General features: G+C 54.4%; 2 protein-coding genes across 2 annotated transcripts in view; both read right to left on the bottom strand.

Annotated features, from left to right (window-relative positions):
• Positions 1-14,080, bottom strand: part of IGDCC3 (immunoglobulin superfamily DCC subclass member 3) — a 50,928-nt gene extending 36,848 nt beyond the window's left edge. Inside the window, exons 1-2 of the mRNA XM_017513030.1 lie at positions 13,727-14,080; positions 11,192-11,497 (exon numbers count right to left, since the gene is read on the bottom strand). Of these exons, the coding sequence (XP_017368519.1) occupies positions 11,192-11,497; positions 13,727-13,838 (418 nt within the window). The 5' untranslated portion in view covers positions 13,839-14,080. The remainder of the gene's footprint in view (positions 1-11,191; positions 11,498-13,726) is intronic.
• Positions 14,081-19,258: 5,178 nt separating this feature from the next.
• IGDCC4 (immunoglobulin superfamily DCC subclass member 4) overlaps positions 19,259-23,313 on the bottom strand; it is a 45,705-nt gene continuing 41,650 nt past the window's right edge. The window contains 5 exon segments of the mRNA XM_037732956.1: positions 19,259-19,990; positions 19,993-20,332; positions 20,879-21,040; positions 21,727-21,955; positions 22,755-22,860. Coding sequence (XP_037588884.1) covers positions 19,926-19,990; positions 19,993-20,332; positions 20,879-21,040; positions 21,727-21,955; positions 22,755-22,860 — 902 coding nt within the window. The 3' untranslated portion in view covers positions 19,259-19,925.

Genomic DNA, 23,313 nt, shown 5'->3' with positions numbered 1-23,313 from the left:
ACCGTTCTCAGCCGGCACCGTAAGACTTCTCTGCACAGAGCCTCCTATACCTGGGACGTCCCAGCAGTGGCCAGGCCACGGGGCATGTAACCCTGCCTGGCCCACCCAGAAGTGGCTCCCACCTTGGCCAGGACTCTAAGCTGTCCTCTGATCCCTACAGTCCCCTACTCCACCCTGCAGGGCCCCAGGTATCCGCTTTTGTTTCTGACGCTTAAATACTGAGAGGTTCTCCAGGGGTTTGAGCCCCTGCTAGAGACATTTAGGCCGGTGAACTTTTTGGGTCAGGCAGAACCGGGTTTAAATCCGAGCTTCCCCACTGACCATACACCCTTGGCCAAGTTAATCGATCCTTCTGGGAACCCATTTACTTATCTGTAAAATTGGACTAGGAATTCCTATTAACGGAATTGTGGGAATTAAATAAATGAGCACAAAACGGGCCTAGAACCGTGCCGCCCCATCTTACTCTGACTACATTTACTGTTACTAACTAGTTCTCTCCAAGAACCAGCGCATAGGTAGCCCTCAAACCTGCTCAGCTCAGCCTCCACGGTGCTTCGGAAACTCAGAGACCCTCTGCAATCTGCCATGGAGGTCAGGAGCCCACATCCAAGGCTTAACAAGCCCACACCCACTGACAAACCAGGGCAGAACTAAAGAAAAACAGAGGGGCCAGGTGTGATGGCTTATGCCTGTAATCTCAACACTTTGGGAGGCTGAGGTGGGAGGATTGCTTGAGCCCAGGAATTTGAGGCCAGCCTCAAAAATATGGCAGAACCCTGTCTCTGCCAAAAATATAAAAATTACCCGAGCGTGGTGTCATGTGCTTGTAGTCCCAGCTTTTTGGGGAGGCTGAGGTGGGAGGACTGCTTGAGCCCAGGAGGTAGAGGGTGCAGTGAGCCAGGATCGCACCACTGAACTCCAGCCTGGGGGAACAGAGTAAGACCCTGTCTCAAAAAAGAAAAGGAAAGAAAAGAAAAAGAAAAAATAGAAACATGCACCCCAGTGTGTCCTCGGGGAGGAATATATAAGACTCCCCCTTTCTGAACCAGAGGGCAGAGAAGAGTGAGGCACTGGGGAAGGCCAGGGTTCAGAAGCCTGACGCCTGATAAAGCAGGGACTCCTTTACCTGCCCAGGCTGGAGGACCAACCATGTCCTTGGGCAGGTTACTCCCTTGGGGCTTCAGTTTTCAATTCTGTAAAATGAGAAGGGTGGACTAGAGCACCAAGGTTCTTCCCAAAGCTCTCACCCTACCAGGAGACTGGGAAGACCCCTAAGGATCTAAGGGGGCTGGGAATTTTAGGATTCTATGGCTGCAGCCTACGACTCAATGAAAGGGCTAGAGCTTGGGTCTCTCTCATGGTGGTCTGTCCCCTCCTCTCCATTTAGGTGGTCTGGTCTCCATCTGCCCACCCCAAGTCCCTGAGGCCTCTTGATGGTACCCAGCCCCCTCACATTCCAATGGCCTTGGGGGCAGCAGCCAGACCAGAAAGTCCAGTTCCTGCCCATTATCACTGCCTGCATCTGCACTGCAACCTAACACCAACATTCCAGAGAGCAGCCCAGGGCTGCCCCCACCACCCACTGTGGTCAGTGTCAGTGTCAGTGTCCAGGCTCAGAGACAGGCCCCAACCAGGGATCTCAGATTCCTCTCAGGAAAAGCCTTTCCCCAGGGAGCCCCTGACTTGCTGGGAGGCTATAAACCCCATCCCTTGGTGTTCTCTTTGAACCTCATCTTCCCAGTCTCTCCCCCGAGTCTGTGCAGAGGCCTGAGCTCACCTACGTCTGCTTCTGAAACAGAAATCCCACTCTAAACGCAGCAGAAGGTGGTAAACACAGGAATTCTCACAGCTGGAGAAAGAGGCACAGTGGATCACACCTGTCACCCCCGCACTATGGGAAGCCAGAGCTGAAAGATGGCTTGAGGCCAGGAATTTGGACTAGCCTTGGCAACACAGTGAGACCCCATCTCTACAAAAAAATTCTTAAAAGTCGGCTGGGCGCCGTGGCTCATGCCTGTAATCCCAGCAATTTGGGAGGCCGAGGTGGGTGGACCACCCGAGGTCAGGAGTTCAAGACCAGCCTGGCCAACATGATGACATCCCTTCTCTACTAAAAATACAAAAATGAGCTGTGAGTGGTGGCAGGTGCCTGTAGTACAGCTACTCAGGGGGCTGAGGCAGGAGAATCGCTTGAACCCAGGAGGTGGAGGTTGCAGTGAGCCAAGATCACACCACTGGACCCCAGCCTGGGCAACAAAGAGGGACACTATCTCAAAAAAAAAGAAAAAATTTAAAAACTAGCCGCAGCTACTCAGGCTGAGGTGGGAGGATCTCCTGAGCCCAGGAGTTCAAGGCCAAGATCACTCCACGACACTCCAGCCTGGGTAGCAGAGTGAGATCCTGCCTCCAAAACAAAAAAAGATACAGAAAGAGGCAGGAAGGAGGACAGAACAATAAAGAGGAAGGAGGAGGAGCTGGAAAGGAAAGCCGAAGAAGGCCGGGAGGACAGGGCAGGAGAAGCTGGGACAGAGGGATGAGAAAGACCAACATTCAACATGTGGCCTCAGAGGAAGGCAGAGGTGGGGGGTCGGGGCGGGGGAGTATCAAAGACCAAGGAGCATGGACATCAAGACCCAGAGAAGAGAGGGGGAAGGGCGGGTGGAGCCCCTGGGACACCAGCCCTCAGTGTCACATTTTCTTCCCATCTGAGTCAGGTGAGCCAGTCCTGGCCCCCACGGGCTTGCCTGCATTAAGCCCACCCTGACCCCTGCATCTCCCTGCCATCTACGGTCTGCCAGCAGCCCCCACCGCTTGCCACTCTGCAGGCCTCTCTGTTCAGCCCCCAGCTTCCTACCTTCACTGGGTCTCCGCGCCCCTCCTCAGGGACCCCGTAGAAAGCCCTGTCTTCTGCTCTCCTTACCTCTGAGGGCAGTTACAGAGGCATTTCTTAGAACAGGGTGAACAAAGTTGGGGGCAGGGAGAGCAAGCTCAGAAATCAGGGAGAGGTTCTTTCGTGGGGATGGGACAGCACAGGTCAGCAGGCTTGCAAAAGTACAGCTGGATTGTGGGCAGCCACCCAGTGAATAAGAAAGCTATGGCCCAGGCGAGGCACAGTGGCTCCCACCTATAACCCTGGCACTTTGGGAGTCCAAGGTGGGTGGATCGCTTGAGGCCAGGAGTTTGAGACCAGCCTGGGCAACATGGCAAAACCCTGTTTCTAATAAAAATACAAAAAAATTAGCCAGGCTTGGTGGCACACGCCTGTAATCCCAGCTATTAGGGAGGCTGAAGCAGGAGAATCACTTGAACCCAGGAGGCTGAGATCACGCCACTGCACTCCAGCCTGGGAAACATAGTGAGACTGTCTCAAAAAAAAAAGAAAAGCCCAGACTCCTGGAGGTGCTATGGCCACATTCAAATACCCGAAATGTAAGCCCCACCCTCCACCCAGCACCCCAGGGCTTGCCCCCTCCTCTCTCACTTCAGCTGGTTGGGTAAGGGTCAGTCCCTTACAGGACGTAATAAAATTATCTATCACCTCATCTTGTCTGAGGCTGGGTCTGTCTACTCCAGCTTTCTAGCCTGCTCAAGGGAAGAGGGATTCCACAGGAGAGCCTTTGAGGAGAGATGGACCCCAACCCTAAGCCCCATGACGTCCTTCAGGCACACACCTGTATGCTCAGACTCACCTGGCAACACACACGCCCACACACACACACACACACACACACACACGCCCACACACACACACACACACACACGCCCACACACACACACGCCCACACACACACACACACACTCCTGGTCTCTACATTCCTTGTTTGCAGTCAGACTATGGCCATAGAAAATAAAGGTTTCATAGGTCAGTTACACAGGCAGACACTTGGTGGAATCACTCAGGCCCGTTTAAACAAAGACAGCAGTGAGCTGTTTGGTTTATCATCCTGGGTCCTCTTCCGTTGCATTCTACATTTTTTGAAGGCTATGGAGAACAGCCTTCAAGCTACTGTGGAAAACTCTCTCTCTCTCTCTCTCCACACACACACACACACACACACACACACACCCCAGCCTGCAGGCACTCTGGAGAGAAGAGGGGAGAGGGAAAGGCAATACAAGAAGGACAGGAGTGAAAAAGTCCTTTCTCCCTGGGGGTGGGGAGGGGACAGAGGGCTAAGGGGGGCTGGGGGCCTGTTTCATTTGCAGGCTGCAAATGCCTCCCCTATTCACCGACCCACATTCCCAGCCAAGGCGCCTGGCCGCTCACAATGCCGGGAACGGGAACAGAGAAGATTTGCACATTGTGTTTAAGGGGCCAGCTGGCTGCCTGTGACAGTGGAGCCAAGGTGTGGGAACCAGAAGCGTTCGACTTCCACACTCAAGTCCTGCGGGTGGGGGTGAGGGGAGGCCCTGCACACAGAGAATAAGGGGGGCCTCCCCCTACCGTTGGGGCCAGTGAGCCTGGGGGCACAGGCCTCGTCTAGCTAGAGAGTGAAGCCCAAGGCAGGAGACCCAAGACCCCGGCATGGAGGGGGGACCGAGCCATTTAGTCTCTGATTCACACCCCATCTGGTGAGGAAGAGAGAGTCTCAGTTCCTCTAGAGATAAGCACGCGGCAGCAGCACCCCAGGATCCTAACCCGCGTGCATTATACTCCCCTGCCCATCCTCCCATTCACAGGCTTCTGTTCCTTTGAGCTGCGCTATCAATTACAAGGGGGGTGGGGTGGGGAGCAAAAGAGGCAGAGAGAGAAACAGCAGAGAGACAGAGAGACAGCTTTGTCCCAGAAGGCCACATGTTCATTTAGTTCTTACCAGGCTCCACAGGCAGGGGACATGAGAAATACAAAAGAAAGAAGCCCTTTAGGAGCTTAAAATCGGGGTGAGGAGACAGATGGAACATCCAGCCGCAAAACAGTTACTTAACGACGCAAGCAGCCATTGCCGAGAGGAAGGTTTAGCCTGAATGCCTCAGACCACAAACGCTCCCTGCCTTAGGAAGGGGAGGAAGACATGACTGTAAGTGGGATGGTCTTTGGGGAGGGATCAGTTACGGGAAGAACCAGGCAAAAACAGACTTGGAGGAGGCCCAGGGGAGGCAGGGGCGTCCTGAGGATGGATGAATGAAAAGAAGCCTTCGGTGGCTCACACCTGTAATCCCAGCACTTTGGGAGGCTGAGGTGTGCGGATCACCTGAGGTCGGGGGTTCAAGATCAGCCCGACCAACATGGCAAAACCCCGTCTCTACTAAAAATACAAAATTAGCCGGGCGTGGTGGCACGTGCCTGTAATCCCAGCTACTTGGGTGGCTGAGGCAGGAGAAGCGCTTGAACCCAGGAGTAGAGGTTGTGATGAGCCGAGATCGCACCATTGCACTCCAGCCTGGACAACAAGAGTGAAACTCTGTCTCAAATAAAAAGTTAAAAGAGCAGACATGAGCCTCAGTCCAACCCCCCACCCCAAACTTTATAATGAGAAAAGCAAGGCCCAGAGAGGCCGGTTGACTTGTCCACAGCCACACAGGACCCCTGGTATCCAGAAAAGGGCTTTTCTACCACACAGCTTCTCAGGGGTGTCAGAAGGGGTCAGTTTGTGCAGTGCTGACTGGCAGGTTAAAGTGTCTGAACCCCACCCATTTGAACCTACCTCTGAGCCATGGCCGGGTACAGGTGAGGCCCTGGCATGAGGGCAGGTCTAGGTATGGGCACTCACTCACTGCTGGGGACAGCAGCTTCCTGCCCTAATGGGTAGGCAGATGTGTGTGTTTGAGGAGCCGCGGGAGAGACTTCCTCAGTTGAGCTGCCCTTCAAGAAGGAGAGAAGAATTTGCATTCCACACACCAGTCCTGAGCAGCTAACCTCCAGGTGATAGAGGCCTCCGGGGTTACCCAGCCCTCCAGGACCCACCGCCCTACATAGGGCCCCCTAAATACCAGGCGGTACTCCCCAGCAGCTCCTGCCCACCGTTCTTCTAACCCCCACTCAAACCTGATTCCACAGACCGCCACCCAGACCCTGCCCCCAGAGCCACACACCTGGGCCTTGTTGCTGAAAAGGGACTCTACAATAGCTGGTGAAACTGCCTTCCCTCAGACAAGCTAGAATGATCCGGACTTCAGAAGTAGGAGCTGAGGGCCCGCGAGGGTAGGTGACTTACTGAGGCAGAGAAAGCAGGGGACTAGAATTGGACTTTCTCTCCTCTCCACATGTCCCACTGCCTCTTTCTAGGAGTCTGGGGTCACCAGGGACCTTTCCAGGAATCACACCACAACTAAAGGAGCTCAGAACTTAGCATGTTTTCACCTCTGTTAGCTCCTTAAAATAATAATAGTTACTATTATTAGTACCTGGCTGGGCACGGTGGCTCACGCCTGTAATCCCAGCACGTCGGGAGGCCGAGGTGGGCGGATCACTGGAGTTCAGGAGTTCAAGCGCAGCCTGGCCAACATGGTGAAACCCCATCTCTACTAAAAATACAAAAATTAGCCGGGCATGGTGGTGGGCACCTGTAATCAGGTGAATTACACCTGTAATCAGGTGAATTACACCTGTAATCAGGTGTAATCACCTGTAATTCAGGAGAATTGCTTGAACCCAGGAGGTGGAGGTTATAGTGAGCTGAGATCGCGCCATTTTACTCCAGCCTGGGTGACAGAGTGAGACTCAGTCTCCAAGTATATATATATATATATATATATACACAGACACACACATATTGTTAAGGTACTAATATGTATCTATTAGTGAGGTACTATTAAGGTACTAATATATACACACACATATATGTGTATAAATGTATATATATGTATGTATGTGTGTGTGTACATATATGTTAGCAGCTTAACAATACTTAAGGAACGCTGCCTTTGTGCCCTGTGCTAAGCTCTTCCTTCACATTACCATAGGTAATCTTCACAACATTTCTCCTTGGTATTTATTATTATTTTATACTATTTCCTCCCATGTTATTTATTTATTTATTCAGTAGAGCCAGGGTCTTGCTCTGTTACCCAGGTTGGTCTCAAACTCCTGGCTTGAAGCAATCCTCCTGCCTCAGCCTCTCAAAGTGCTGGGATTACAGACATAAACCATCACATTCCCCCATTACCAAGGCTCAGAGAGGTGAAGCGACTTGCCCAAGATCTCACAGCCAACAGGTGGTGGGGCCCAAGCCCACGGAGGCCAGGCCCACAGAGCCCAGGTCGGTTTGCACCACAACCCACTGTTAAACTACTGTTGGGCCTGCCCAGGCAAGATGGCCCCAGGCAGGGAGTGAGGGCAATCCTGGCTCTTGGAGAGCCCAGGCAGGATTGAGACACCTGGGCCCTCATCCTAAATTAGTGGGCAGTACTGAGCACTAACAATAATGCTTAGCATTTCCGAGATGCCACGCCGTGTGCCAGGTGCTGTAGACCCATCACCTCATGTACTCCTCCAACAGCCCTGACAGACTGATGGAACGGTGCCCATTTTTTCAGAGTTGGGTACAGAGTCTCAAGAGGGCTAAGTAACTCCTGCCAAGGGCACTGACCATTGAGTGGCAGAGCTGGGGTTCAGACCCATGGACGTCTGGCCCTGAAGCCACTGCTCCAAAGGCTTCACTGTGCTGCCCGAAGACCCCCACACTGGAGGTTCTGACGTGGGTGTGGTCTCTGTTAGCCCCTTGCTACTCGGAGTACAGCCTGCGGACCGGCTGTATTGGCATTACCTGGGCTCTTGTCAGCCCTTGGCCTAGACTTATAAATTCAAAATCTGAATTTTATCGATTCCCAGGTGATTCACAGGCTCAGCAAGGTTTGGGAAGTCCTGAACTAGGTCACAGAGCTGATCGCTCCGGTTGCCCAAGAGGCCTGAGATCGAGAATTAAGGCTAAGACATGAGGGGCAGGGATTGAGGGTGGGTCCTCCGATCCTCCTCCTTGTAGCTAGTCCATTCCTTTTTGGAGTCATTCGGGCACACAGGCCTCAGGTGACAATCACTGCACACACTCCCCAGGCTCAGCCCCTTTAGAGGGATAGCAGAGGGTCTCAAAGGCCAGGCCAGCTTCCGCCCACACCCTGAGGCTTGGGAGAACACTCAGTCCTCCTGGAAGGGGTTAAAACAAAACAAGATGCACTCTGGCTCCAATAATCTCACTCTCTGATAGATTTCCCTGGAGAACTCCCTAAATGAATCCCAGCAAGGGAGGAAGCAGGGCCGGGAGCAGAGTCGGGCAGTTTGCTTTTGCTGGAGATTAACCTCCACGGGCAGCCAAGGTTACATTTAAAGCCCACGTCAGTGAACCGCCTTTAAATGAGGAGTGCAGGGCTGGCTCCCGTTACTGAGAGCCTCCTGCCTGCCAAGCAGAGGGCGGGCGCGCTGGTCCTCACAGCCGCCCTACCAGGCAGGACCACGTGCACGTTTCACAGGCAAGGAAACTGGGATGAGGAAGCATTAACTCATCTTTAACCCCCCAAACTACAAGCAGATGGAGCTGCAAGGCAGAGTCCAGGGCTCCCTAGCCTGAATACTCTTAGGACCCTGAGCTGTTCCATTCTAAAGGGGAAATATTTGCAACCGAAGCCCCAAGGAATCAGCTTGTGGTGCAGCCACGCTGGTCAGGCTGTCTTTCCAGGACAGCATGTGAACCCCCTGGGATAGAAGGGGGTGCGTTCCTAGCCATCGGCCTCTGGGCCAGAGCTCAGATGCCCAGCAGACCCACCCACATAGACCTGAATGCCTATCTGCCTCTCTGGGTTAGTCTGCTGGGTGAACTGTGAGTCTGTGAGGGGTGCTCCCCACAGGCCCCTGTGGAGCAGGCAGGAGAAGCAGGGGCCTCCAGAGGACTCCCCGCACCTTTTCAGCAAGGCACCCTCCTGGGTGTCTGAACACCTGCAGTGCCAGCAGGCACATGGGCAGGGAGTTATTACAAAGGAGGAAACCCAGGCAGCTAATCAGCTTTGGAGGTTTCTAGGGACATCGGCCTGTGAAGTGGGAAAAGGAGATCCAGCCGCACCGTTGCTTGGCATCTGAGCATTCCCCCATGGGACCACAGTCTTGCAGGGAAGACAGGGGCCATGTCAGACTGCCAGAGCTTAGAGGCAAACCCCCCAGCTGTCTCCAGGACCCCAGAGGATTAACCAAGCTGACCCCACCCACAGCTTAATTTCTTGTACTATATTTGTTAGCAGTTTAAGGAAACCAAACATCTTGAAGGTATTACCATTTATAGAAAAGCATATTTACGATTAGCTATATATGTAAGCGCCTGGGGATTTATCTCCCAGGATTCTAGGCTGGTAATGTAAAGGCCTCAGGGGGGTCCATCTATCTCTCAGCGTTGACACAGGCCAGGGAAGGTATGGGGAGCATCTCCCTGAGGACTCTCATCTCCGATCTGCAAATCTTCCGGGGGTCCCCACCCTCCGTCCATGCTTCCCTTCCTCACACCCAGCCATCTGCTCAGAGGCTGCACCAGCCTTCCCCTGCACTGCCGGGGGGGCCTCGAGATGACGGTGGCTGAGCCAGAAGTGATTTGGTCTAAAAGTCCAGGGCTGCCTCCCAGAGAGCTCCATATGGGGGCCTGGATCAGCCTTCCTCAGAACAAAGGGGCATCTTAAACCCAGCGAGAAGGCTCCTGCCTCAGACTGATTCATCACTCACCAGCCGTTCAGAGCAACTGTGCAAATGCCCTCAGAGCCAGGAAGAAACTTGTCAGCAATCACGCAGGAAAGAGGCGGCTGCCAGAGGAGCTAAGTGGGAGGGTGTGGGTTCGGGCTGCCCAGATTACAGTGCCGGCTCTTCTGCTACCGGAATGCCACTGAGTCCCCATAAGGTTCAGTTTTCTCTTCTATAAAAGGGGGATGATAACGACCTAGCTTCCATTCTCCTGGGGCTGTTGTGATGACAAAATGAAATAATTCATGTAAAGCACTTGGGCAGCGTGCCCAGCATGCAGCAAGTACTTAAAAAGTGTTAACTAGGGCCAGGCGTGGTGGCTTACGCCTGTAATCCCAGCACTTTGGGAGGCTGAGGCAGGAGGATCACTTGAGACCAAGAGTTTGAGACCAGCCCAGTGAAACCCCATCTTTACCAGAAAATAAAAAATTAGCTAGGTGTAATGGTGTGCACCTATAACCCCAGCTACTCAGGAAGCTGAGGCACAAGAGTCGCTTGAACCCGGGAGACAGAGGTTGCAGTGAGTTGAGATGGCACCACTGCACTCCAGACTCGGTGACAGAGCAAGACTCCATCTCAAAAAAAAAGAAAAAAATGTTAGCTGGAATTGTCACTGGTAGTCAAAGCAGCCTCATTAAGGGACACCCCTTTCCAGAGGTCCAGAGATATGAGGTGGAGAACATCTTCCACTTGCCAAAACTTCTGCCCTTTCTCAACCATGACCCCACTGGCCCCAGCTTGCCACCTCCCTGGGATGCATGGAGAATTCTGGTTTATGCAACACACTCCCAGTGTGCACAGCTTCAACAATAACAGAGCTTTTGCAGTTCGGGGCAGTTAAACTGAAGTCATTTCATCACCATAACTGGTGATTAAGCAGCACAAGCAAAGCACAATTCGAGAGCTGAAACATCGTGCCTCGCCTTTTTTTCTCCCATTCGAAAACACACGTTAGCAGTAAAGTGAGTACGAGTGAGGTCACCACTGAGATAATTCTGAAATTGTCCTACCACATTTTTTTAAATGCAAACTGTTGACAAGCTCCAGAATTTCATTCCTGGTACACAAAGGTCTTATCCTACCCAAAGGTTTAAATTAATTTAAGCACATAATTAAAAATTGCATGTAGCCAAAATTACCCTTCAAAAATCTCTTCAATCACCCATAAAGTATGGCAATTACTTATCTTTATATACAGGACTCAAACTCAATGAACCCGGATGCTCAAAGCATGTCAGGCATATGGAAACTAAGACATGCTGACCCAAGAGCTGGGTAAAGCTTCCTCCCCCACTCCCCTCTGGGTGTTTGGCTACATTCTTGTCCATTCACATTCCAGTCAGTTAAACGAGCATATGATACAATTCCACCGCCACAAATCACTGGCGTGCACCTCAAACCTGACCCATGCTGAGAAATTAGTCCTCCAGAAGGCTGCGTAAGATGGGACCGCTCCCATCGCCCTCGTGCCCCAGGCTGACCCTGGATCACCAGCTGGCCGACAGGACGGGAAAACAAGGGATGTCCACTTACTTGCAGCCTGGATGCGAGCCTTCCGGCTGACCACCAGCCCAAAGCGGTTCTGGGCCACACACTCATAGTCACCCTCATCCGAAGGGCTGCCTCCTCGCTGCAGCCTGAAGTGCCGGATCATCAAGGACCCATTGGCCAGCAAGGTGGAGTGGGTGCTCTCCGGCAGCTCTACCCCGTTCTTCCTCCAGGTGATTTGCACTGGAGGGGTCCCCTCCACCCTGCAGTCCAGCACCATAGGCTGCCCAGGGACTGCAACATCATCACTTGGCTCCACAGCAAACGCCAGTTCGGCAGAGTTGCCAAAACCTGCGTGGGGGAGGGGAGAGGAAGGGAAGCGGGGATGTTAGTGTGAAAGAGCATGCAGGAAGAACTCCACCCACACGGTTCCAAGTTCCTTGGGTCTATGCACCCCATCCCCAGGGTTCTGTAATGCTGATAGGAATTCCTATTATATACAGAACTTTATGCATTACAAAGTGCCATCCTAGGCAGTACTTTACTTAATCATCATGCCATCTCAGAGATGGATATTATTTGTACCATTCCTTCTTTCACAGGTAAGAAAACGGAAGCCCAGAGATGTCAAGTGGCTCGCCCAGGGTCTCACAGTTAGTAGCTGCAAAACTCGGACCCAAAAGCAACCCCGACTCCAGTAAGCTGCTGCTGCTCCGGTGGCCTCCCCGGATAAGCACTGAAGCCTCACAGACGGTCGGGAAGTGACCTTAGGTAAAGCATTCAGCATGTCCCGGCTTCCCATTCCTCATCTGCTGAAATCAAGGACGAACATTGGGGGCTTGGGTCATAGCGTTGTATGGCATGATTAACAGACGCAAAGGCACTACGAAAAATGTAAAGTTCTAAAGAAATACAGAGGGAGATAGTAATAAATCATGCTTTTTTTTTTTGCTGCCAAAACCCCTCAGAGGCCTGGTCCAATGCCTGGCAGGGAGCAGGGTGTGTAGTCCCAGAACGCAGGGTACAGGCTGGATGGTGGCCCCATTACCCCTCCCCTCTGGCGCTCTGGGTGTTGGTCCTTTTGCCTTTGTCACAGGGAGAGACGAAGAGGAGCAAACACCAACTATGGTTTCCCAAAACCCAGGAAGAGGGGGATTCTAGAACCTTCACTTCCAGCCAACCTCTCTGTTCCTGCAGAAGAGAAATGAGCAGGAAAAGGAGGAGGCCAAAGAAGAGAGGGGGTTAAGGCTGATGAGGGAACCAGAAGCCAGGCTGGAGGGACAAGCACCCCAGTCCCAAGCATGACGCCAAGTCGCCAACTTCTCCAGCAAGCAACTTACCAGACCAGTTAAAACTCCACTCAAGGAGGAATGAATTCACCTGGTCCGAAGGGGCAGCCACAGGCCCCTCCTCACATTTCTAGATAACTAGCGATCCTGGAGATGGCCCCTCCCCAGCAGACTAGGGCCCTCCCAGGCTGGGGAAGATGGGCAAGTGGGTGGGGAGAAAGGAGGGGCTTTGGGGTTACAGGCACCCTCCCCCGCCCCCCCACCCCGCCCAGGGAGGTGTAATGTTTTAAGACTTTTGAGGACCGCACTTATTCAAACCCCTGCGCATTCTCCCCAGGTCGTGAGTTTCAGTCGCCTTAGCCCCCAATCCAACCCCGGTATAGCTGTCGGGGGAAAAAGTTTCTCCTTGACGCGGACGCGATCTTCTGCTTCCTGGGGGTGGAGTGGAGAAAGAATAGCGCCCAGCTGAGCGTCTGTGGAGAACTTGAGGTGGGAGGGGAAGGGACTAGATTTTCACTCCTCTCCCCGGAGTGAGCCCATTGCAGCCACTAAAGGGAACAGGGTGGGGGTGACCGAGCCCCAGGCAGCCGAGCCGGCGGACCGCAAGAGCCAGGGGCAGGGTCTCCGCGTGTGCACACTCCGGGGAAGGGCAGGGGCACGTGAGCATCCCCGCGGCGCGCTCGCTCTCGCTCGCGGTGGCTTCTCTCCTTCTTGGCTCTCGGGCTGTGTCCCGGGTCGCTCCCTGGCCACGCGCGGCCCTCCAGGAATCTCCTTCCCCCTCTTCTTCGGTCTCTCCCGCGCACTCCCCGGCCCACTCTCAGCTCCAAACGCAGGACGCGCCACCTCCGCCCAGTGCAGCGGGCAGGATCCCGGTCTCCGCCCCCCGGGCTGCTGTCCTCTGCCTCGGCCGCCTCGGGCTACGTCCACTGCCGGGCACCGAGCACCCCAGCTCGTCCGCCGGGGTCGGCGCTTAGCCGTGCGGTCTCTCCGGGCTGCTTTCCCTCTGTCCCCGCGCCAACCCGCCCCGCTTGCTCCCGCTTCGCTGCACTCCTTGCCCCTCCGTCTGGGCTCCCGGACTGACCCAGTCTCCCTCCGGCGGGCTCGGCCCTCAGCACGCCCCAGGACCCCCCGACAGTCCGGCTCCGCTGGGTCCGGCTGGCTCCCTCCCACGCGGGGTCAGCCCGCAGGTGCGCGCCGCTCTCCCCGGGTCCGCCCCTCGCGCCCTCTCGCTCCCCGCGCGCCCTTCCCCGGGCTCCGTCCGCAGCCGCCCGGTCCGGGGCGCTTCGCTCACCCTCGCCCGGCGCCGGCAGCAGCAGCAGCGGCGGCAGCAGGAGCAGGAGCAGGAGCCCGGGCCAGCGCAGCGCAGGCGGGCGGCGCGGAGACGCGGCGCGCGGCACAGCCATGGGGCTCTCGGCTCGGCGACGCGCGGCTCCCGGGCCTCTCGCGGCTCACAACGTCCCGCGGGGCCGGCGCCGGGGCCGGGGCTGGGGCTCCGGCCGGGGCCGAGCCCGGGCGGCGGGGGGCTGGGGCCGCATGCCTGCTCAGGAGCGCGGGGGGCGCAGGGGGAGCGCCGCTTGCGCCATCTTGCACCCGCCCGGGCGATCTGTCAGCCTCTCGGGGGTGCGCGCTGCACACCCGCACCGCTCGCGGCCGCCCCGCCCTCCTCCCCAGCCCGCCGCCCCCTCCTCTCCGCTCCCGGTCCCCTCCCCCAGCCCCTCTCCCCGGAGGCCCGGTCTGGGGAACAAAAGAGCCGGCGAGCGCTTTAAGCGGCCGGACATTCCCGGCTGCGCGGCGGACGCGCCCCCTGCGCTTTGAACTGTGGCTGGAGCGTCCGGCGCCGTCCCGGGCTGCGGCCGAGCATCCCCTCCCCGCGGACCAGCCCGGGCCCTGGGGGGCTGGGGACGTGGACACCCAGCGGACTGCGGAGCGGGTCCGTGCTGCGGAAAGACACTCACAGCTGCGGGATTCGCTCTGACTCACTCTCTCGCTGCACCCTCCAAGTCCGTATTTTTGAGATAATTCTCTAAAAAGCTGCATAAAGTTGTCAAAGATTGAGTTTTCCGTGGATTTCTGGTCCTTCCACTCCAAGGAAAGATCATGTGGCTGCAATGCTGGCTTCTCTGGACCGAGGAGCCCTGTTCTGGCTCTCCACTAGGGTGGACTCCCCGGAGAGAACAGACCCAGCAGGACAATGAGAGCTCTAAAGGCGCCTGGCTCCGACCTCGGTTCTGCCTGCAGCCCAGCCCAGTCACTCTCAGCGAGCTCATCTGAAACATGAAAATAATCTTCTCTCTCCTGTTCATCCCTAGAGACCTTTAAACCGCAGAGGTCCTGACAAATGACCTGGTAACTGGAAAAGCACATAGAAAGTTAAAATTCCCAGTATCGTTTCTGTGCCACAAAGGCGGCCCTCAATCATTCACATTAGAGAGCATATAAGGTCCCACGTGAGAATGTTACAGAAGGTAAGCACGTCTCTTAGCAGAGCCATACTCATGCTAGCCCTCAGGGGCCTTGAATCTTGGCCACTCGCTATTAAATGCTCTTCTGTTGAGTCCAGCATGATGGACTAGTCCATCAAAATTAACGATCAGCTACTAAGTTCTAGGAGCTAGAGATTTAAAGGTGGCAGGCTAGGCTTGGTGGCTCACACCTGTAATCCCAGCACTTTGGGAGGCCGGAGTGGGCAGGTCACTTGAGCCCAGGAGGTCAAGACCAGCCTGGGCAACATGGTGAAAACTTGTCACTACAAAAAATACAAACATTAGCCAGACATGCTAGTGCATGCGTGTAGTCCCACTGCACTCCGGCCTGGGCAACAGAGACCCTGTCTCAGTAAATAAATAAATAATAAACAATAAACGAATGGTGGCCTAATGCAGCCATTTGCTACTTTGGCTCTGGACTGGGATGGCAGAGGAAAAACTAAGTCTCTCTTTTGATACCAACTCTGGAACTTTCGGACCAGGAGTGTTAACCATGTACAAAACTAACTTTGGTGCAGATAAGCAAGGAAGTACAGGCCTCCAGAAATCAGAGGGGCTGTAGATGGACAGGTTTACTAATGTTGGGGCTGGCATAGCCCAGGACTGTTCACTCTGCAGTAGCTACTGGAAGATGAGCCTGAGAAGCAGGACGTGAGGCGTGTGAGCAGCGGGAAGCAATGGAAAAATTCTAGGTCGAGGACCGCAATGTGCCAAAGCCCTATTGGCTTTCTTGTGAGAAAGAGTGGGAGTGCTGGTCTCCCAGCCACAGGAAAGGGAGGGGAAGGGCCTCCCTGGGCCTAAAATCCTGGAACTCCCTCCTGCAGGGCTTGAATTCCCAACAACCCCTTCTTCCTGGACTCAGAAGAGGTCAAGTTGGTGTCTTGAATTGCTGTCATTTTAAATTCATTTTGACAAGTGTTTAATTCTTCTTTATCACAACCCTTGGTCTGAGAGTGATATGCAAATAATGGCTATGCTTCCGTGTGCAGTATCTCTCTGTCTCATCTGTCAATTAACTGATCTGTCAATTAACTCTGGGTCTGGCCCACCAGCCCCTTTAGGGGTGGTCCTGAGCAAGGCAGCCTCTAGCTCTTGATTCCCTCCAATAGAAAGCACGTTCCGCCGGGCACGGTGGCTCAAGCCTGTAATCCCAGCACTTTGGGAGGCCGAGGCGGGTGGATCACGAGGTCAAGAGATCGAGACCATCCTGGTCAACATGGTGAAACCCCGTCTCTACTAAAACTACAAAAAATTAGCTGGGCATGGTGGCGCGTGCCTGTAATCCCAACTACTCAGGAGGCTGAGGCAGGAGAATTGCCTGAACCCAGGACGCAGAGGTTGCGGTGAGCCCAGATTGCGCCACTACACTCCAGCCTGGGTAACAAGAGCGAAACTCCGTCTCAAAAAAAAAAAAAAAAAAAAGAAAGCACGTTCCAGGCTCTATAAAGATCTTAGCAGAGAGCAGCTGCCAGCTGTGATCCAGGATGTGTGTGGGGTGTGAGTGTGGAGTTTTGCGTGTGAGACTGTGTGTACATTTGCTTCAATGGTCACAAGGGTGTTTGTGAAGGCAAGTATGCATGTGTGGGTCTCTGAGCTTGTATACACAGTGCACGTGTGTGTGATTGTGTGGTCATGAGTAATTTTGGTGACCAGAATAGTTGTGGACCCCAAATCTCTGGAGTTGTTCCCTCTTTCCTGCACCCAAAAAAGTTCAGAGAAATGTGTGCCCAGATGGAAAGAGATACCCAGAGAGTCTAAGGAAGTGCCATCAAGGAACCCATCTTTCCTACGTTGGCGTCTTTTTCCTAAGTGCCTGTTGAGGGAGGAAGATGGATTTGTTCCTTAGTCGGGTGCAGGGGCTCATGCCTGTAATTCCAGCACTTTGAGAGGCCAAGGCAGGAAGATCACTTGAGATCAGGAGTTTGACACCAGCCTGCCTAACATGGTGAAACCCCATCTCTACTAAAAATACAAAAATTAGCTGGGCGTGGCAGCAGGAACCTGTAATCCCAGCCACTCGGGAGGCTGAGGCAGGAGAATCACTTGAACCCAGGAGGCAGAGGTTGCAGTGAGCCGAGATCATGCCACTGCACTCCAACCTGGGCAACAGAGTGAGATTCGTCTGAAAAAAACAGACAAAAACACACTATTTTGGGCCGAGGGGTGTGGGTCATGCCTGTAATCCCAGCCCTTTCAGAACCTGAGGCAGGAGGATGGCTCGCGCCCAGGAATTCATGACCAGTCTGGGCAACATAGCAAGACCACATCTCTACAGAAAAAAAAAAAAATGAAATTTGATACTAGCTAGGCATGGTGGCATGTGCCTGTAGTCCCAGCTACTCGGGAGGCTGTGGGGAAAAGACTGCTTGAACCCAGGAGGATGATCTGCAGTGAGCCGTGACTGTGCCACCGCACTCCAGCCTGGGCGATCGAGAGGGATCCTGTCTCAGCAACAGCTGCAGCATTTCCCGTCCCAGTAAGAAATAAACTCCCTCGGGCAGAAAGGCTGAGGAAATTCTAGTCACAGTCAATGGTTCCAAAACAGAATTCCGCATTTCTGGAAAATAGTTTATTAATTCATTATAAGGACAGATACATGAATAAATGCCTTAGCTTAACACTAAAGAATATCACATTTGTAAGGAGAAAAAGAAAATGCTGGAAGAATAACTGAATAGTACAGCATAAACTAAATACAGACAAATAAATGAGCAAGTACTGATTACACTTGTCATGCATCAAAAAAAGGAAGATTTTTAATTGAGACTCAAAAAAATTAAGGCATCAATGGTTAGGTGACAAAGGGATTAATACCCTTCGAAAGGCCAATAGATTCTTTTCTAATAAAAATACTGCTACAAAGACACAAACCTAACACTTCCAAATTACCCAGAGCCCAAATCATATATAATGCTAGTGAGAAATGGCCACTTTCTTATCAACTGTGAGTTATAGGCAGATACCAGATTTATTACTTATTTGCTTTTGAGAAACAATTTTCCACCCAACCTAATGGGTTATAAATTGTCTCATTTGCAGCTGTTTAATTTAAACCAGAACCTCAGTGCCGGTTAAACAAGAACATGAAAAATGACTGTGGTGTAATGCTAAGAGCCTACTGTTAAAATAGCCATTTAATTCAGGGCAGTTTTTTTTTCTTCTTCTTTAAAAAAAAAAAAAAATCAAACCAGCAAAATAAAATGAGGCTTTTGACCTTCAGAGCGATGATGAGACATACACAGTGGTGTTTGCCACAGCGGTGCTGAATGCTCCAGAAACAGTACAAGTGACAATTCTGTTTTTAACGAGATACAAAACCGACATTAATAATCTTTAGTGTTATCGTAGGCTGCTGAAGGGGGGAGGAGGTGGAAATGTAGGTGCAGACATCAGCAGTGAGTGACACCCGGGTGTAATAAACACAGATGCGTTCAGGGTTTGAGGCAGCCACAACTGTGTTGAGAGACATTTCACCATTTAAGAAGAAAAAAAAAAAGGAAAAATGGACTGGTTATTTCGAATTTGGCCCAGAAGCCAGAGTTAACTCTTGATGCGCCCATCAGACACCATTAGGAAGGAAAGACCCTGACATCTACGCTCCTAGGAGAGGGCTGAGGTGAAAAACCAAATAAATGACATTGTTTTCACCACACAGAAAATAGAAGTCAGGCTCATCCCTCTGTGGCCGGTAAACAGAACATGACTTGAGGATTCAATTTAAAGAAAAAACAAACTGAAATGAGCTAAGCCTTTTCCTGCAAAGACCTCCCTGCCAGCACCCCAGAGGGTGAGATTCCTCTCATCCCCAACCCGGATCAAGTCACAGGGTGGGAAGGGCCTCGCTGAACGCTCACTCCTTCTCCTCCTTTAGCTTCTGCTGGAAGAAGGGCCCTGAATCATCTCCATCCAGTACTTGCCCCCTGCATAGGAGGGAGGGCATATTTTTATTCTGAGCTTCTGGGTCACAGTCCCCTTCCCTGTTTCAAACATTCTCCTCTATGACTTGGATCCATCCAAGGAGAACCCTCGGATCCCAGTCCCAAGGAGAAGCATGCAGAGGAGCCGGGAAAGATGCAGGGAAGCCGGGAGCAGAAGCACTGAGCGAAGAGGAGGCAGGAGGATGGCAGGCGAGTGGCCCGCAGAGCAGACATGAGGTCCGCGCGGGGGCCTGAAGCAGACATGAGGTAGTCACGTTGTTAGAGAAGGATGCAGAGTTTGAACCCAGGCAGGAGAACCAGATCACGCAGTCTGGGAAGAGGCGCGAGAGACGGCAGAGGAAGGAAAACAGGAGAGAGAAAAGGGAAGAGTATGTGGGAGCAAAGGACGCTGGCGCTGGGAGAACGCTGGAGCAGTCAGCCGCAGGGAAGGAGGGGCAGAGCGGCAGAAAGCGGATTTTCCAAACCAGGCACTTCCCAAATTAGAAAATTCAATGCGGAGTTGCTCAGAGGGGAGCCAGGGTCACCTCTCAATCTGGGTAGTAACGAGCTGGGAGGTGATGCAACTAAAATGCTGGGTAGTCAGAGCCTGCTTGCGCTCAACCCCGCCAGACAGGAAAACGGGCTGGGACTGTCTTTGTCAGACAGGCACTGGAGACACTCTCAGAGTGTGTAATAAAGGGCTGGGTGATGGAGGTGGGGGCCCGTAGGGCTGGGGAGTGACCTGTCTGGGGCACCATCCTGACCTGGAGGACCAATCAGGCTGTGGTGACTCCTGCCTGGGCTATGGCTTCCCAGCTCACCAACCAGTACACACATGCGCTTCACATATGTGCGAATCACATGTAGCTGTGTCTCATGTCTCTCACATGTCACATGTGTATCACAAAGAGTATGGGGGGAGTAAATAATCCATTTCTTCCTCTCCCCTCCCAGCCAAAGCACCTTAGGAAGCTCCAAAAGGCTTGACGATGTATCTACAGGCACCCATGTGGACATGCATGGCCTCAGGTGTCGAATCCTGTGTGATCCATACCTGTCTGCCCCGAGCCACACCCTCTGGGAGGAGCTAGGCAGAGGAGGAAACTGGGGATCCGGGCAGGCCTGGGCTGGCTCCTAGAGGGCAGGGACTCTGAGCTGGCAGCTGTCTCCAGGGGTCTCCAGCACCTTGGCTGGCTGGAGGTCCGGGTAGGAGCAGGAAGCACTCGCTGCCTCTGGCAAGCAGGTGAGCCTGTCTGGCCCCGGGGCTGCCAGCGCATACCCTCCCAGCTCCCTATCCAGCCAGGCTGCCCCCTGCCCTGTATCCCCAACACCCGAGATGAGATCAGGAGCCTCCGGACGCAGGGGGTCCTCAGGCTCCAGGTCTTGGAGATGGAGGTCAGGGTTCTCCTTAGATGCACTAAAGTCAGAGTGGACGATAACTTCAGCCTCCACCTGGTTCTTGCAGGTGGGGGGTGGCCTCTTCCTCCCATTGCCCTGATCAGAGCAGAGAACACAGAGACATAGTGACCATTACTGAGAGAAATCATCAGAAGAATGACCAGCGGACATGGGGCAAAGAGACTGACCCTCCATCAGAGTGGCTATCACACGAGAGCCGGTAAAGAAGGGATCCGCGGGAACTGCTGGAACCCATGCCAACAGTCCCGTGCAGGGAATGAGAAATACTTCCCATTTGCCCTCCCCAGGGGTTTCAGGAGTATCAGCCTCAGTCGAGGCCTCTGGGGAGAGGAGGAAGGGCTGAATTACTCAGGCCAGCCACACCCTCAGATCCACAGAACTGCTGTGGCCCACTCAGGTCCGGGTAGCGGAGGGACTGTTGTCAACCCAGGTTGAAACAGGTTCCTGCCAACTGGCCTGCCCCCCACTTACTCAACCTTTGGAGGCTCCAGGGGTTTCCTGGCTAGACTTCTATCGCCAGGGAAGTTACCACCCAGGGGTCTCCAAAGAACTCATTACTTCCTCTTCACAAGCACAGAGACCCTTCCCTCCTTTCCTGCCCCTTTCTCCCGGGACGCCGACCTTGATGGCTTCGTACACCAGAGCCTGCAGCAACAGCGTCTGCCCAGTTCCAGCAGGAGGCAGCAGAGCCCGGGTCAGAGCTGGCCGGGGGCCTGCCTGGGGCAGCTCACAGCCTGCCCAGGAAGCCGCCCAGCTCGGCCCGATTGGCGGAGCCCAGGAGATCTGTACAGGGAGAAGGAGGGGACACTGAGGGGCACAACCAGGACTGGCTGGGAGTGGGAAGCCCAGGGGAGGGAAGTGGATGGACCACGGGGAAGCAGCGTCCGGACTCTCACCCGCTGCTCTCTCCCTCCCCAGGTCTCAGGGGAGGAGCACCAAAAGGGCTGAGAGTCCAAGGTGAACTCTGAGGATGAGTCCTCCTGCAGGGGAGCAGAACACCAGACACTCTGCAAAGCCCGAGGTGTCCCAGCCAGGGGGGAGAGAGTGGGGGAGGACGGGTTGGAGTCGGGCGGGATGTGCCGCCCCTGCCAGCATGAAAGGGACCAGCCCTGTGGGGGCCTCACCTTATCCTGGTCCCAGCCCCACCTGGCCACGGCCAAGGTGACCGGGTCCTTCTCCCCATACAGGGATGGCTGGTGTTAGAGGCCTCCCCAGCTCCTGGGATGGCTACCCTGAGTCGCCTGCTGGGAGGCCCTCTCCGCCGTGAGAACCAGGCTAACCTATTCTGCCAGGGGATGGAGGCCCATGTGCTTCCCTGCCCAGCCAACCCTTCTGTGGAGGAGGCAGAGAGGCCGAGTGCGCTGCTGGTTCCCGGGTGGGGGGGCTGTGCCGGCAGAGCCACGCGTTATGCTCTGGCACCTCCTGGTGTCTTATTTAGGAATGAGCCGCAGTGTGGGGTGTGGACCTACCTTTCTCTTGGAGGGACCCTGGCAGTCAGAAACACCGCCACCCATAAGGCTGTGGACTTCAGCCCTGTCCTCCACATCTGAGGGCGGCGGGGACCAGTCCTGAAGATGGGGGTGCACAAGGGACTCCAGTTCATGGGCCCCTGGGGGACTGGGGGGTCCAAGCCGAGCTCTGGCGTACAGCGTGGGGTTCCCAGTGGTGGCGGTGGAGGACAGGCCTGGGAGGGATTCCCTGGAAAGGAAGATGGAAAACAAGGCATAGCGGTCAGAGTGAGGGGTGGGGGTGGGATCTGGTCCAGCCTATGTCTCTGGGCAGGTTCCTGCTCATCTCTGAGACTTGCTGTCCTGGTCTGTGCTATGAGTAAGAAAAACTGCTATTGTTCGGCAGGTGCAGTGGCTCACACCTGTAAATCCCAGCACTTTGAGAGACCGAGGTGGGTGAATCACAAAGTCAGGAGTTCAAGACCAGCCTGGCCAAGATGGTGAAACCTCGTCTCTACTAAAAATACAAAAATTAGCTGGGCACAGTGGCAGGCGCCTGTAATCCTAGCTACTTAGGAGGCTGAGGCAGGAGAATCGCTTGAACCCGGGAGGCTGAGGTTGCCGTGAGCCGAGATCACAGCACTGAACTCCAGCGTAGGTGACAGAGCAAGTCTCCACCTCAAAAACAAGAAAAAGAAAAAACTGCTAGGGTTCAAAACAGCCTGATGCTATGAACAGGGCCCTTCCTCCCTTGGCTCCAGGCATCTGGAGATCTGGGGCCCCTCTTTCCAAGATGCTGGCAGCTACCAAGGAAGTGGGAGCAAGGCATTTCTGTTGGCCTTGCTGCGGGGGGTAGGCTGGGGCTCCCCTAAGTCCACTCTCCATTCTCATGAGGACATTGTGCCTGATCCCTTCATCCCAGAGTCCTAACTTTGATGGGGCTCCTGGGAATGCCAAGGGCGAGTCATGGCCACTTTCGTTGATGGCCCATTCTGCAGCCCTTCCTGGAAATCTCCCTTCCCTGCAATCAGGCTGGCTCCCCTGCCCACCTGTGGGGGCTGCGGCGCAGGCCAGCACACAGGCAGGCCAGGAGGCAGAGGAGGCCCAGGCAGACACCCACGATGATGCCCGTGACTGAATGCATGTCCAGCGAGTCTGGTGAGGGAGAGAGAGGTGCAGAGCAGGTCAGGACAGAAGATCAGGTCTATCCATGGCTTTTTCAGGAGACACCAGCTGGAGCCTCACCCTTCAGATGCTCACAGTCTTCTGATGCAAGGACAGGAGGGCCCTGTGGTCTCACAGAAACTGCTACGCCTCCCCCTCTGACTGTCCCCCCTGAAACACACCCCGAGGTTGTGCTCTCCTCCTCAGACTGGCCCTTTGGTGAAGCACGAGTTGCCTGCCCCAGGGCTGTTGCATGGGTGTGCGACACGTGCGGGTGCGGGTGTGTGACACGTGCGGGTGCGGGTGCGGGACACGTGCGGGTGCGGGTGTGCGACACGTGCGGGTGCGGGTGCGGGACACGTGCGGGTGCGGGTGTGCGACACGTGCGGGTGCGGGTGTGCGACACGTGCGGGTGCGGGTGCGGGACACGTGCGGGTGCGGGTG

Source organism: Cebus imitator, unplaced genomic scaffold (assembly GCF_001604975.1).
Source record: "Cebus imitator isolate Cc_AM_T3 unplaced genomic scaffold, Cebus_imitator-1.0 Scaffold485, whole genome shotgun sequence".
Lineage (NCBI taxonomy): Eukaryota > Metazoa > Chordata > Mammalia > Primates > Cebidae > Cebus > Cebus imitator.
This window is presented reverse-complemented; position numbering and strand designations above follow the sequence as displayed.